Raw genomic sequence first — 16,805 nt, forward strand, 5'->3', positions numbered from 1 at the left:
ATCATTCTATGTCCACATCTGCATTTTCATGCCATTTTCTAATGATCTCTAGCATACAATTTGTTTTTTCACAGCTACCAGACACTGAGTTGACATATAAATTGAGCTATCCATTATGACCCTAAGAACTTTTTTCCTGATTAGCTGCAGATAGCTCAGATTCCATTACCGTATAAATAAAGGTGGAGGGGGGAGTGTGCACCATGTTATACATGCTGAACTGCACATAACTGACATATACAATTTGAAGAGATCCTTCCGGAGCTCTTCACAATTGCTTTTGGTTTTCACCACTCTGAATAGTTTGATATCAAGCTGAAGAAAGCTTCAAAGGAAAGGCACCAAAAAAAAAAAAAAATGGTTGGGGTCACTTATATCGATTGGAACTTGAATTGCCATATCTGCTACAAACCATGGTAAACAATCTGGGCTTGTGGGAACTGCTTTGTCTATTTTTCACTCTAATCCAGAGATCTATCAAATACAGCTTGGTGCAAATTGCCATCAGTATTAAATTTCTGAGCCCAGCAACCTATTGAATGCCAGAAAGCAATTGGGCCACAGTTCTTCCAACAAAATGAGTTTTATTAATTTTAATGCGTATTCACTTGAGCAATACAATTTATATGTTTATTTATTTATTTATTAACTTTGTACGTCGCCCATCTCGGGGATAATTTTGCTTCTGCTATTAGCAGCCGAAAATTGTTGGCGATCTATCGACATTAGTCAGAGACCTATCAGTTGACCAACGGAAAGGGAGGGGATTATTGTGAGTCATTAAAAAATTAATTATGGCATAAATTACGATATTCTTCACGCAGCAGATCCAGTTGCTGCATTTCATCTATTCTCTTCTCTGTAAAGCAGAAAAGGAGTTCTTGGATGCACTATCTTAATGTGAGAGGAGTAAAAGAACGCGAAGTGGCAGGCTCGGCGTTAAAAGTCCGGAATCCCGGCGTCTCGAAAGGGAATCCCCGAACTAGTCAACCAATAGGCAAGGACAATGCAAAACAGGGCAACCCCGTGCCTCTATGGCCCAATGAGAAGCTGGCAAAGTGTCCAAGACTCTGGCGATTGGAAGGCCTGGCAGAAGGAATAGGCCAATGAGTTAACGATCCAGGCTTGGCATGCTGAAGGGGCTAGGCTATGCAAATCTCGTTTGAAAAGCGAGCGGGAAATCTGAGTTTCGCGGGAGGCTCTTGGCGCGTAACCCTTCTCCCTTCCTTTTATTCATTGTCAGCGGCAGCTGCCGCTGCTTCCTGGAGCCATTTTCCAGCTAGCCCCACACAGCGGGAGTGGCCGCAGTCCATCCGCTGCATCTGCCCACAATGCGGGCTCATTCCCTTTAGCAACGTCGCCTCCTGAAGCTGGACCCTCCCCCGGTATCCGCAGCCTGGACCATTTTGAGCCGGGCTCGGGCCTTAAGTAGCTAAAGATCGTGGAAGGCCCGGGGGAAGGGGTGGCGAGCGAAAGGGGTGGGAGGAGACTCGGCTCCGGGTGCAGATCCTTAAAAGAAGGATGCGGAGGGGACTCCAGCCGCACGGCCTCCCTGCTCGGCCGGCTTCGCCTCCCATGGATTCCGGAGTGACCTCCGCGGTCACCGTCAGCCTCCCGGCTCGTTTCGCTCCTGCCGCCGCCAGTGCTTTCGTTCAGCTCCACAGCAGTTCCGGGGCATCCGCGTTGGGGGCGACTTGGGTCTCCAGCTTTCCCGGGGCTGTTTGTGGCGCGGCGGAGGGCGCTCGGCCTAGTCTCGTGGGCGGCGGAGGCACCTTCTTGTGCTGCACCCCGCACGGGCCCGCCGGACGGGTCGTGCTGGTGCATCCCGCCAGTGAAAGCGGAGGCCGATCCTTGGTAATTTCTCCTTCCCCGTCTGTGTAGGTCTCGGGGGCTGAGTTTCCTTTCTGCACCGCGGGACAGGGTTGCTCCCTGAAAGAGGGACGCCGTGGAGGCTTTTGTATGTGATGTCGTTGCCAGTGCCACAAACTTTTCTACCCTTCCTTTCCTTTGCCTCTGGCGGGAAGCCACTTTGTCCCGGCAACGGGAGAATCGGGGGATGGGGGCAAGTAGGGCGTCCCCAGCTGACTGAAAGAAATCTTGGGGGGGTTGTCCTCCAATTTGGGGGGGCTATTGGGGGCCAGTTTCCTCCCCTTTCCTTAATTTCTGAAGGAAGGAACAAAGAGGCCGGCGTTGCAAGCAGCGCGCTGGCATGGGAGAACTAATGATTGGGGGTGGCTCGCGGCGTGTGCGTGTGAATGCGCGACAGGGCCGGCCGATCCGAGCCTTCCCTCCCCGGCAATGGGGTTCAGGGTCTGAACAGGCAGCATGGCCGTGGGGAAGAGGAAGGCTCTCTGTCCCGCTGGTCGCTTTTTCGCTTCACCCCCGGACTCGGCGGTGACGTTTCGCACACGTGCGCCGAGGCCGCGTTTGTGACTGGGAGCCGGGCGAAGGAGGGAGAGAGGGAAGGAGGGGGCGCTGATCCGAGCGGGGGGAGGGGGGACACACCAGATCCTTCCTCTGGCCTGAGCAACCACACAGAACTGCACACATACACAACAGGGTGCGCGCCTGTGCTCGTCTCGCCTTCTCTCTTTCACACAGACACGCGGCCCTTCCCGATTCTCAACTCTTGGAGCTGTCGGGGGGGGCATTGTTAAGCTTGGAAATGCCCCTGCAGCAGGTAGGTTAGGGAAGCGTGGGGGCGCGTGGGGGGGGGCGGCGTGGGGGCAGTTAAGGTGCTAGCTGCAACAGCCGCCCCCGAAGTGAGCATAGTCCACTCTTCCAACAGAAATTCCCCCAAGGAAAGAATCGCTCTTCTTTCTTGGGGGAGGGGATATGAAGTTGGGGTACTAAGTTACCCCCCCCAAAGTGTCCCCTGGCTTCCCTATGCGGTCCTTCTGCTAAAATTACCGTTATGGGACCCCCCCCACACCATGTTTTCCTCTGGAGTTGAGTTCTGGCGTTTGTGCTGTCACTGGAGATGGCTCCCTCAAAGTTGGACGGTTCAAGTAACTGCTTCAGGCCACCGTTGTCTGTCTGCTTATACTTTATATTTGAAATTACTTCGTGATTTGGGTGGGGTTAGGGTGGGTAGGCTTCGAAGTGAAACCTTCCCCTTCTTGTTGCTCACCTTTCACCTCCTCCTGCTAAGTATAATTTGATTATAATGTCTTTACTGTTTCCCTGAGGAGAGCAAGGGGAGTGGGGGGGGGGGGTTGGGGGGGGGTTAGGTTTTTTTAGTTGGAAAGCCCTGCTGGGTTAGACTAAGAACTGTGAGAATGTTTGGATGTTTTGGAATAATTAACTCCTTGTGCCCTCCCTGCTGTTTTCTGAAATTGTTCCTGGAGGCTTTTTCATACCTGCTTGTTACAACAAATACACTTGTCATCAGACTTGGTAGTTCAGAAGTTGAAATGAAATTTCGATAAAAGCATGGAAAGGAGATATGGGGGAAGACCGAAGGAAAATAATGTTTCCCCTTTTGGCTGTGTGAGGCAATACAGGTAAGCAAAAGAAAATGAGGGGAATAGGTGTGGTCTTGAATTCTAGGCCACCCCATCTTGGGCCTTGCTCAGAAACCTTTTTTTGATGAGGCATTATTAGATTTCAAGGCCTTACAGATTTATTCTGAAAAGGTTCTTGGCAGCAAGCGCTGGTGGTCATGGGCCTTTGCATTCCTTTTTCTCTTTCCCCATAATGTATTTTTAGATGATCGGCTATTTCATATGGTTTACCTTTTGAGCCAATCTTTGAAGCTAAAAGGCCACTGTCTATGCCCCCATATGGCTGATTTTTTTTATCATATCTTGTTTTGTTTGCCTTGGCTAGGGAAATTCACTCTGGGGAAGGCTGTAGCCAGACTAGAGTGTAGAGCAAGAGCAAAAACAAATCATATACTGTTTGTGTCATAGATAATCAGAGTTGACATTTGATTGAAATTGTCATATTACTTACAAACCAATTAAAGTAATTAGGGTTATACTAGTATCTTTTTTTAAAAAAAGGAGTATACATTCAGTTTTACAGTTTTGTAATAAGAATAAAAATATGAAGCAGTAAAAATAGCACAATGAGCTTATTATGAAAACAAGAGAGGAGTGATTTAAATTTCTTTCCTAAATAGTATATTGTGTACTTCGGTATATGGGTTGGAGGTATGAAATGAAAGAAAAACTCAGGCCATGATGTCAATCAAAGTAGTGTCAATAAATAATTCTAAACATTTATATCTAAATTGTGTTGAATTCTGGAAAGTTGTTTGCCCAACTCTATTTCTGAATAATATTTATTGGTTCAGTAAAAGTACTTTGTACTAACTCATGTTCCACTCTTACAGTAAACTGTGTTGCATGGGTTCCTAACATGGAACTCTGCAGATGTTACTAAATCAAAACTCCTAGCATTCCTTTCTACTGGCTATGCTAGTTAGGGCAGCATTTGGAAGGATGTACATTATGCATCCATGGATGGTTTAGTGTGAAATATTCACTTGTGTATTCACAAATCATGATTAAAACAAACGATGATATAGTGGATGTATGAACTTATTCTGTTGCGTAACAGATGACAATCTGCTTGTTTAGAATATCTGTTTCTAATAATGGAGTTTGTGTATGTCTTTTTTAATTTAAATAACAGCCAGTTTATATTCATATAACAGTGTCCTAAAGTGTAATGATTAAAATTACAGTATTTAGCAGGTGTACAATCCATGTTGCAATGCTCCTTCTATTCAGATACACTGTGTACTGCTAATCACTATGTCTGCCATGATAATCTAGGTCCTGTAATGAAGAGTAAGGCATCTTTGTCCAACTTGATGTTTCCCATATATGTTGGGATTTCTATACCCAGAATCCCATTAGCCATTATAGTTCCAGTGTCTTTAGAATGTTTAGTGTTTAGAAGCATTAATACTAGAAATTATTTACAGGACCACCTTTCTCCCCATCTCTGCTCATCCCACCAGATCTAGTAGAGGGGGCATGTTCCAGTTCCCTTCCATCAAACAATATCTTGTTGGACCCTGAAGTCATGCCTTCTCAGCGGCAGCACCTGTCCTATGGAACAGCACCCTCTCCAGAGATTCAGATGGCCCCAACCCTGTTAGTCTTGCATAAGGCATTGAAGACCTGGCTGTTTCCCCAGACCTTTGGGTCTAGAATTTAGATGAGCCGTGCTACTGCTGATGTGTGGTTTTTTTGGGGGGGGGGTATCCTTGGGCACCAGGGATTATATATGGTGGTTTTTTTGTGTTCTTAATCTTTGTACACTGCCCAGAGTCACCTGTGTGAGATGAGTGGCCATAGAAATCATACAGATAAATAAACAAAACAGTTTGAGTCATAGTTTATAGTAGCACCTTTCAAGGTACCCTTGAAGGATCCCTCTCAGTGTCAAGGAAAATCTGTATCACAGCTGATTTTGAATTGTATATATACCAAGAAACAAAGAACAACTTCACTAAAATGAAGTATATTAACTAGGGCATTATTTTTCTATCTTGCTATATGTTGTATGTATTTACATACACTAAGAAAAATAATTGAATATCTGATCTTTCTATATTTTTAGAGACTTTCAGGTTGACTTTCTGCTCTACCGATGAGTAGATGCTGGAAAAATATATGTGAACTTAAATGCCAAAACACATTCCCATGTAAAAATGGGATTGTACAACTTGACAGTTGTATGATAGTTTCAAATTTTAAACTTGAAGTATCTAGCTTATATTCCCTCAGATCAAGAACAGTGCTAATTACAATCTCACAATATGCATTTTTCTATCTTAAATGTTGATATATGGTGGGAAAATGATTATTGGCATCAATCTATGAATGCTGCTTAAGATTTTAAAATATCAGGATTGCAGACAATTGCACAATACATAGATACAAGCTGATCAGTAATATCAAAATTAGTCATCTGTGATACATCACTGACCTAAAAGTGGATGAAGAGAAGAACTACTGTACATTTTGCAGAAGCTTCCTTCTTTGGCTATCTAAAGCACATACTTGCAGATCATCAGGCAGATGGTTATGTTCATGCTTGCAATAAATTGGTGCAAATGCCTATGAAATAGGCTTTTGATGCTGCCAATACTTCCCATAGAAATTATAGAAGGAACAGGATTTTTGCCCATCTCTAATCTTGATGTACAGATATAGATAGATCTACATTTTCTGACTGAATGATTAAGAGCTGAGAGTCAAGTATTTAAAAGTACCACTGGAACAATTCAGTCTAATTACCCAAGTAAAAGCAGTTTCAGCATCCAGTGGATATGCTTACTTGTCATATGAATACCTTAACCATGGTTTACTCAAACTTATTTTCTATTTTCTCATGAACATAACCATAAACTAATCCCAAAGTCTGTATTTGCATAACACTACGCTAAAATGTGATTGCCTAGTTTGCAAGTACAGTTACATTCTACTACCTCTGCAAAAGTTAGTTAGCTAGGTGCCATCAAAGCAAGGTTGACTCCTGATGACTGCATGGATAAATATTGTTTGATCTACCTCAAGTTATAACCTGAACCATGAACAGTTCTATACATTTTTTGGTTCTGTCTATCACCTTATCCACTGTATTACCCCTCTTCTACTCCCCTTATCCCTATCAAGCATAGTCATTTTCTAGCCCATCATCTGCTAGCATAACATACCCAAAGTAGGTAAGGTGCTGCTTGCTGGTTGTTGCCTTCAGGAAGCAGTAAGACTTTATTTGTTGCAGGATGAACCGACTGGTTCTTCTGGTGGTATCTCTGGATCCATAATTTAAGATCGACGACTACCTTCCATTCTTTCTCAGTGTTAAGATTTTACAGACATACATTGCCACTGGGAAGACCATTGTTTAAACTATTATGATCTTTATTGTCACCGAAATGCCCTTATCCTTCATGATCTTATTTAAACTGGTATTTCCCTTCCTCCTTACAATTATTCTCCTTTTACTTCACTGAAACACGGTCTGTTCATAAGCTACCCCCCCATTACTGTCTTCACGTTGCCATTGTTAGTACACTGAGTATGTTGGTTGACATTATTTTTTATCTTAATATTCATATTAAGAATATAAAGTCAAAAGGGAATTTCATAATGAATTCTCTTAAGTTCTTTTGGTTAACAAAATGGTATCATACACATATCTCAAATTGTCTGTGTTTCAGCCTTCCGTTTTGATTTCAGCTGTCATCTCTTTCAGTCCTACCATTCATATAACATTTGATGTATGAGTTAAACAGCTATAGGAACATTATACATTCTTTTCTCACACTTTTGCTATTCTGAACCACTGTTTTTCCAACCTCAGTCCTCATGGTAGCTTTTTGTTCATTTGTAAAGATTCCTTAGAAGAATTACCTGGACTACAGCCATGAGTCTTAATATATTTCATATTGGGCATGACTAATACAGTCAAAGGCATTGCTATAGTCAATAAAGCAAAAATAAACCACCTATATTTGTTTTCTTCATTATGTATCTTACTTTAAGATTTATCTGATTTCATGTATTTTCTGAGACCTGCTTATTAATTTGGTGTTTTTCTTTCCATGTATGGCTCAATTGCTCAATTCTTCTTTGTAATGTCTTAAGCAAAAATGTGTCTATATGAAGAATTAGTCAATTGTCTTTTCCATCTTTTTTCTTTGGTATTTGTCTATATACCAATGGCTATTAGTTGACACAGAGGTATTAGCACTTTGATTGCCTTTTCTTCTGCAGTGTTTCATCTGCATCCAATGCTTTCCTATTGGATAACCAATCTACTCCCAGGCATATCTCACTTTCTCATAGAGAGAATTCCTGAATATACTCTCTCTCCACAAATGTTTCTCCCATTCTTAGTTTGGTTTAATTTACAGTTGCAGACAAGAGCAATTTAAAAATAAATTAATAAAAATAGATATATCAAATTCTATGTTAGCTGCCCAGAGTCATATTGTGAGATGGGTGGCCATACAAATATATTTAGATAGATAGATAGATAGATAGATAGATAGATAGATAGATAGATAGATACATACATACATACATACATACATACATACATAATATAACTAAGAATATGTGTCAGAACACATATAAAATTATATTTAAATAATACTTATTCCACTTGAAGCTGTAGTTTACATTCCATCATAGGTAGCATAGAGGATCTGTATAACTTCAATCTGTAATCTCATTTAGAGGTCATTTTAATATAGTCTTTCCATCTTTCTTCAACCTCATTTGTATCTGGTCTCTTTTGTGATCATTAATATTATTCCTGTGTTAGGTATAAATTTCCTTGTGATTTCTCCAAACTTAAAAACATACTTCATTTTCTTTTCCTTCTTTTTCTCTGTTGACATTCTTGATTCTGGTGTATTTCCTTGTACTCCTACTTGAAGTTGGAAGGCTGTCTTAAGTCATCATTTGTCCTTTTTATTGTCCAATACTTTCATCCTCCATCTTTCATTGGCTGACATGATAGCTTATTTTGAAGCTGATGTAGATGTCTTCCTGTTTGAAATTTTGGGAATTTTTTTCCCACTTTAACAGGATCTTTTTTCTCACTCCATAGCTCATCATGTTGTGTTTTGCATAAAATGAAACTGTTCCACAAACTGATCTTACATTCTGACTGCATATCCCCAAGATTAATTCTTATTGGCATATCTTCAGTCTTTAGTTTTCTTAACTTTGTTCTGTATATTTAACATCAATAATTCATGGTCTATATTTTCCAGCTAACTGATTGCACTTCTCCATTTTTTTTCTTGTTATGTAGTTGATTTTGATGTTGTCCATCAAGTGATATAGAGTCCATGTTTAAGTTGCTTGAAACAGTGTTAGCAATGAACAGTTCTGTTGACCTATTTCTTGTATTATCACATTTGCCCAGATTAAATATTTCTGTAATTCCAGGTTTCACCATTTCTCCAAATTCGGCATTTCAGTTACCTATTACTACATCCTTTCTTGATGTTGTATTTAGCACTTCTTACAGTATGCCATAGAATTGCTCGGTGTCTTCCATATTATAACTGTAGTGAGTGTATACACTAGTATTATGCTAATCATAACTATTGTTCACTAATTCTAGTAGCTATGATCCAATCATTTATTGGGTTATAATTAAATGTATATTTAGCATTTTTTTTATTACTAACACTTCATTCCTTTATATGCTCTTATGCCACCATTAGGATCCATCTGTTTACTTTTTCCTAAAACATCCAGTTTACTATACTTCTTTCCTGTTTTGACAATTTCAAGATTTCCCTTGTTGGTCCTTCTCACACTGAATTTTCTGATTGTATATATCTCTGTAAAATAATGAATTCTTCTTTTACTATAGGCACTATTAACACTTCCTTGTGGCTTTGATTTGGTCATGTCAAGACCAGATCTACTTGTGAATGGTCTACATACTTTGTAGTAACTAGAGGATTGCCATCCAATTTGAGAGGCTAAACGTTTAGCACACAACCTTGTGTAATTGTTTCTGCCACGTCCATACAGTTTTCTTGGCAGCAGTGTAGAAATGGTTTGCCATTGGCTTCTTTCAGATTTAATTCTGGAATTCCTTCTCCTAGGTAGGTTGGCCTTTCTCATGCCTGTAGAGCCCAACTTGCTCTTACTGTGAAGAACTCACATCAATGTTACTTTCAGGGTCACTGAAGTTTCTGAGTCATCCCACCATGTCAAGATCCCCTGAGAAGATCTATAGTGGTAGAGAATATTTTTATTTTTAATAGTTTGATTCTCTGGCAGTAATTGGAATGGAAATGCAAAAGAATAGCAGAATATATTGTGGTTTCGTATTAATCTGCACTCTAAAATATATCAGAGAATGATAGACTGGTATTATAGTGCCAAAAATTACAACTCAAATGAGGCTTCTGGTGGAATTGTTTTTGCGTCAATAGTCGAAATGGAAATGAGGTACAATCCAATTTTTAAAAAGCTGACCTAGGATTGGGAGCAATATATTTGGCAAAAGCTCATTAGATAGCACCCCCAAAAGTGATCTAGAATAAATTGAGAAAAATGGTTATAATACAACCTGCAACTTACATTAAAACCTGACTTCTGTTCAGAGAAAATTGTGTTTATTCCTGATGTAACTCTTAAATTATTTAGGATTAATTTAACTCAGTTTAAGTGAGACTTATATTTGGATTTGGGTACATAATCTACTTCTTACAATTCTCTCTTTTCAGTGTTATAAATGAAGCACAATTAGTAGGATTACCCTGAAATAACCAAATACCATTTTTAAAAATTAACTCCTTGTAGAAGTCAATCTGAAGTACTGTGGGGAAAATGAATACTGAAATAATACCATACAAACAATGCAGTATTGCTTTAAATTAATACTTTTATTTTATCTTGATGAGATGCTTAAGAAAGAAAACAGAGTGGGTGTGGGGAATGAGGAAAGGTACAAATTCTGCAGTGTTGTACATAAGGAATGAAACTTGAGTAATGACATTATGATGCACATTTTATCATTTTGAAATCTTGAGGATGCCCCTGAGTGTATACCACAATAGTATAATCATTGATTGCCAGATTATGTAAACTGGCAGCTGCCGTGTGCCACATCACAGGAAGGCTGTTAGAAAGAAAATCAGAAAATCTTTGCTATAATGAATACAGGGATATATTGATTCTAAATGGAACTAATTCAGTTTTTGGAATTGTAGCGCCTTTCCATTCACTTCAATAAATCTTGCTAAAGATAAGTCTATAAGAATTGGCTGGAAGAGAATTACTTTAAACCAAGGCAGCTGCTGGAAGTAGCATCAGTGCAAGGAAGAGAGTAAAGTTCTGAAGCTCCTGAGACTTTTCCTATTTTAAGATATCCAGAAGGTGCTCTACATTAAGAAAATGTAATGAGACTAGGATTTATTACTACAATTTTAGTGTGTTTCTCTCTTCAAAATGTTATATAGGAGAATGGTAGGCTATCATGAAACTGTATCACTAATTTTTGGTAGTTGTGTTTGGGGGGGTGCTCCCCAGACCACAAAAAAGGATTGAGAGGCAGTCCTAGACTACAAAAAAGTAGTCAGATTTCCTACTTCTAGTAAAGTCTACAGAATCCAAAGATACATAGTTTTGAAGTTGTATTTTCAGTCTGGTACTACCCCATGACTTTCCTGTTTGAGAACTATCAGTGGGCACAACAATGATGTGATCTCAGTCAATTTAGCAGGGGTGAAATTTTTGGATCCTTTTTGTGTATGTCAGGATTTTTTTTTTAACAAAAGGCAAGTGAATATCTTAAACCTTGTCAAGGATTCAGGCATCAGCATTAATCCTTAAACTTCCCCAAATGGGAAAACTGGCCTAATTTGGGGTGGGGGTGGGGATGGTGAGTGCTTTAAGCCTTTGTAAATGACTTATTTTGCCCCTGACCATAGCTCTAGTCCTCAAAAAAGGAAAGATTAAAAAAAAGACAAATTTTAGTCCTACCTGGGCTGCTGGGAGACTACATGTAACCTGCATGCTTAGGTTTCCACACAGCCCAGCCATATGTCTATGATCTATGTCAGGAAAATGGAGCAGGAATAATTTACTGGGCAAAAAAAACCCCAATTATCTGCAGACAGGTGCAGGGACATGTCTTGGATGAGCAGGTGGATCTGGAATGTTTTACCCCATGGTCTGTGTGTGGCTTTCATTTTTGCATCTTTGGAGCTCATAGACATAATGCATCTCTCTGAAAACTGTAGAGTCCATGCGGTTCTCTGAACATCTCCTTACCAGCAATCATTACCCAGATAAGCAGAGATTAACACCAAGATTATCCCCAGACATACAATCAAGCAGTAAACGATACCCTAGTCAAGGAACTACCAGGGGGAAAAAACACCACCACCAACACTGGCAGGGCAAGCCACTGTATGTAAACAGAGAGCAAACCCCACTCCATTGTAGCACTGAAAAGGTTACCTAGCCGGGTAATGAAACGTTTGCAAGAAAACAACCAAGCTCAGAGAACCCCAAGGACTCCACAGTTCAGCCCTGAACTACATATATTCTCTTCTTTGAAAACTGTTATGTTACCCAGTTTCAGTAGCATTATGTGAAGATTAGGGCTGCAAATTGGTGGCTGGAGAGTTGCATGCTATTTGAAGGCCCACCCTTGATCTATAGATGACTGAGATTGATACAGGTGAATAGAGTGCAAGTTGTAACCAGTATGTGAAGTGCCCTTGAAGACCAAATTAATCCATGAGTCATATATGAACAAGTGCAAAATCACATATGAGTAAACTTAGGTATAAGTGTTCTTTTGTTTAGGTTCTGTTTTGTTTAACTCTTCTACTGAATCCCACTAGAGCCATTTCCCCTCTTTTTATTGCCCAAGTATGATAGACATAATTTCTTAAAAATCTGCAGTGATGCTTATGTTAATTAAAAGAAGTTTCCTTTTAGCATAAGGTTCAATTAAAACTTAAAGAAATTAAATATACTCCTAATTTTTAAAGTTGATGATTGTCAGCTTTGAAATGAAAAATCTCTCCTGGATGCATTTTGTATTTGCCTACAGTATTTAGAGATGTGCCAAAATCTATTGAAAAAGAAATTTGATGTGAAAGAATTTATTTAAGCTAAAGGAAGATTTCATTTTAAAGTATCTATTATTCAATTATCTTTGTTCTGTTATTTGTTTCAGTTTTGGAAATAATTCTGTATAGATGTCTTGCCAAAGAAATATTTAAAACCAAATGTTTTGATTTAGAAATACCAGGCTCTCTTTTTTCAGCACTCTTGTTTTTTGGCACAACTTCTGTGTTCCCTGTGCTGAATGCAATTTTGTGACTTGAGTATAAGGAAAAGGAGGAGAAGAGAGATTAGAATATTCAGTATTATTTTCCAAGGTTTATGTTTGTGAGATTACCACTTCATTAGGGTTGTGCTTCTCTCTGAAATATTGTAATTTCCAGAAACTGTCTAAAACTGTAGTCTCATAACATGTAGGTTTAAGCAGATAGGCATAAAATTATGTTCTGAAACTTGAAATGTAAAATCAGAGTTTCACACTGAGTCATAGTAATACATCTCTAATTCTTAAAATACATGTCCATGGGAAATAAAATTGTTTAAGTTGCTAAGTATCCAGAACATCAAATGGCTTCTGTTTTATTCCAGAAGCCATTTTCGGTATCTTAAATTTATTCAGTTCTTTACAGTCTATGGAGGAAGCCCGACAAGAACCTAAAGAATCATTCTCCAGGTTGACTTTTACTTATTAACATTACTGAAAGGAAGATACCCAGAATTTACTCTGTTTAATATTTTATAGCCATGCTCCAAAGACCATGTGCATTATCACTCAATATGCATAATTGCAGTTCAGCTTTGTTCAATAAGATTGCTTATGCTATCCTTCTACTCATACATTTCCTCCAAGTTTCAGGAACAATTTACTGGGTATCACAAGGACTGCTGACTATGTGGATGCCTTTGGATCTAGCATTACTTCAACATACTGAATGTGCCATTTGGGGGGAAGGATTTAAATTCCTAAACACATTCTGTGTACGATTGCCGAAGAATAATTCCCACTGAACCCAGTTCTGCTGATGGAATTGCATTGACAATACAAACCTAAATTTGTTCTTCCACACGGAGGGTAAGCATGGTAGGGGAGGGAAGGAGAACAATAAGAAGTCAGAATGTATACGTAAATATTGGTAATGAAGCTGCCGCATAATATTGGTAACAGTGAAATGGAATTATGTATCAGTGACTAAGTTGCCTTTAATGAATAAGTCTTTTGCTAAACTATATAATTGTGTTTTATTGTCAAAATGCATAATATAAAACTCAGTGGGATATAAATATAATATAAAATATTTTTTATTTTTATTATTTGTTTATTTTTATAAATAAAAATATTTATAATATAAAACTAAATGGGGATCATCCAGCAGAATGTGCTTATTGGGGGGCAGGGAGAAGATCAATAGTCAACCATTGCATCATATTGTGTAATCTCTTACATGCGGGTGGAGATAGATCTTGATTAGACAGCAATTGCCACTCCCCTAATACTAATTATGTCATCCCTCTGTGAACCTGTAAGAACAGAAGCAATCTACACCCCAAAGTTGGAAAACAATGCAGAGGTACAAATTAGATGGAATGAAAGTAGTGCAAAAGTGATCACAGAATAATTGGTAGCCCCAGTTACCTTAGAAGATCTGAGCACACTTGCTAGACAAGTCTCAAAAAGCGTATTCAGATTTATATGGTTTAGCTAATTTCTCACTTAAATTGGAATGTAAAGAACAAAAAATAGTTTGATCATAATTGTGCACAGCTGACAAGGTTATATCGAATTGCACATAGAAAGAGTAAACAACCTTCTGAGGACAAACTACTTTCCCCATTGAATTTAAAGGCTCAATATAAGTCCCTCCTAAAGGAAAAGTCTGGCAACAAAGGAGATTGGGCAGAAATTAATCCAATCAGTCAAGAAGAGGGATTTTTCTCTCTTCTGGCAAATTACCAGAGAAGTAGGTAAACCACTGCTCCCCCCCCCCGGGTCAATCAAGTGGCATTTCAAGCCCGGGAGGAGTGTCTTAGAGGGTTGTACATGGACCCTGCTAGTAACACAAATGAGAATGAGATCGACCTGGAGCAGGTGTGAAATTGGCCCCCTGTCTCTATGCAAGAAGTAACTTGATTGAATTCCTTAAGGTGAGCAAGACTCCAGGTGCTGATTGTGTTTTGCCTGGAATAATGAAAGAAGAATTCCAACTGGTGGAGGCTTCTGCTAGCATCCCTGTTGACATTTATTGATCAGACTGTTATATTCCAAAAGAGGGGGCTGGGAATAATAGTACTAATTTATAAAAAGGGAAATAAGAATGATCTGTGCAATTACAGGTCTATTAGTCTCCTGAGTGTTGTTAGCAAATTATATGCTAAACATTTAAATCATAAGCACCAATTCTGGATAGAGACAGAGGAGGCAGGATTCAGAGAAGGGAGGTCAACAATAGACAATATTTTGGTGCTCCATCACCATCTTTCACAAAAATATGCCCATAATCTTCCTTCTCTGTGGCCTTTCTAGATTTTAAACATGCCTTCCAATCAATTTCCAGAAATTCCCTAAATAATAAAACTGTAGTAGTGGTAGTAATAACAATAATAATAATACAGTGAAGTACTACCTTGACATGGTTATGGGGCTTGCGTGCTCCGAGGAGGATGAGAGCTGTGCCAGAGGTTCAACCATACTGGACAGGTCTCATCAGAGATGCCAGACAAAACGTGTCTCTCCCATAAACAATATGGTGAGATGTAATTTACAGAAACATACCAGATTGGTCATTGCCCGGATCAACAAAGACCACGTTAGGTGTTCTGGTTCTTGGACATCTGATGACAAGTGAGCTACAGGACTCAGGACTGTTGGCTGAGCAACCAGGGCCAGCAGCTGCAGAACTACTGGAAGAAAAGTTGTTTACCCATCACAAATATACAGACTGAAAACAAAGAAATTATGATCTGCTATTACAAATCAAGTCCAATGAGAAGAGGACATCTGAAAAGAATATACCAGTTCTGAAAAGAATAACATCCAGAATCAGAAATAACAGAACAGAAGCTAGCAGATTAACATCAATTTATAACACAAAATAAAGTATTCACAGAAGTAGAATTGGAAGAACTGCAAAGTTCTACCCAGGACAAAGAAATCAAAGCCTTGCCAGAAGCAGCTCAGACAGTAGAGACAATCCAGGGGGAGTCGGTAGTAGAGGAAGCCAGTACTGCTATTAAATTGTTCTCATTCCCAAACCAGGCACCATCTCCTCTGCCTTCTCCTCAGAAAGAACAAAGCCCTCTAACAAAAAAAACAAGAGGAACTGAAACAATAACTGAGCATCTAGAACAGCACAAAAACAACAGAATAAGGTTGCCCGCATTGAAGCTTGTTACAAAGAAACAAGTATTAAAAGATGCCAATACTGTAATATCAAATATAAGCACCAGCTCACTGCAAGAAACAAATCAATGAATGTACAGCATGGCTGCAGTTAAAATCGAATACCTTGGATGCACAATCAGGAAACAAGAAAAAAAGCCAAACAGTGCACCACTAAAATGGAAGATCAGGTTGGAAAATAAGATCACTGTGATAAGTTCAGATGCAAGCAAGCTAGTACAGATGAAAGGAAAGAAGCTGAAAAGCAAGAAGACCAAAGAATGCCTGACCAAGAAATATCACCTAGAAACAAGGAAGATCAAGGGAGCACTGGAAATAATAAAGCAGCAAATAACAGCCATGCCAAGAAGATCATCAGATACAAAGCTCAAATTGTACACTGCAGGCAGAATCTCCAATTTCAGTCGAATCAGAAACATTTCTACCAATCCATCAGTGGAGAGACTGCAATGAACCAGTCAACACCTGACAAGGAACGTACAGTTCTGGGCACAGCTATGGGACAACCCAAAGAAATACAACAAGACTACAGCTTGGATAAAGGAGGTAGATAAGAATAAAAAGAAGCTGAAATGAAAGAACTTGTAATAACAGCAGAAATGGTGGAGAAAAAGGCAAGGAAGATCAAGAACTCAGCACCAGGTGAAGATGAACTGTATGGTTTTTGGTTGAAACATCTGACTGCTCTGCACCCACTCATTGCCAAGCAGTTTAATAACATACTGCAAGGAGGTGAAATTGAAGATTGGTTAACATCTGGCAAAACCTACCTGATAATGAAAAATCCAGCAAAAGGGGCAGCACCAGGCAACTACAGGCCGATTACCTGCTTGCCA

The 16,805-nt window shown here is 39.4% G+C and overlaps 1 protein-coding gene across 3 annotated transcripts in view; it reads left to right on the forward strand.

Annotated features, from left to right (window-relative positions):
• The first annotated feature begins 1,521 nt into the window (after window positions 1–1,521).
• The window catches only part of E2F3 (E2F transcription factor 3), a 40,246-nt gene continuing 24,962 nt past the window's right edge, over window positions 1,522–16,805 (forward strand). For 2 of the 3 annotated variants that reach the window (XM_088130860.1, XM_088130861.1), the window contains exon 1: window positions 2,503–2,680. In XM_088130860.1, the coding sequence (XP_087986986.1) occupies window positions 2,666–2,680 (15 nt within the window). In that variant the 5' untranslated portion in view covers window positions 2,503–2,665. Of the gene's footprint in view, window positions 1,855–2,502; window positions 2,681–16,805 lie in introns of those variants that run through there. The other variant, XM_088130859.1, reaches the window with a different exon arrangement.

The sequence above is a fragment of the Python bivittatus genome, unplaced genomic scaffold (genome assembly GCF_059951505.1).
Source record: "Python bivittatus isolate LINGU-HERP-01145 unplaced genomic scaffold, Pbiv_v1 ctg000840_np1212, whole genome shotgun sequence".
NCBI lineage: Eukaryota > Metazoa > Chordata > Lepidosauria > Squamata > Pythonidae > Python > Python bivittatus.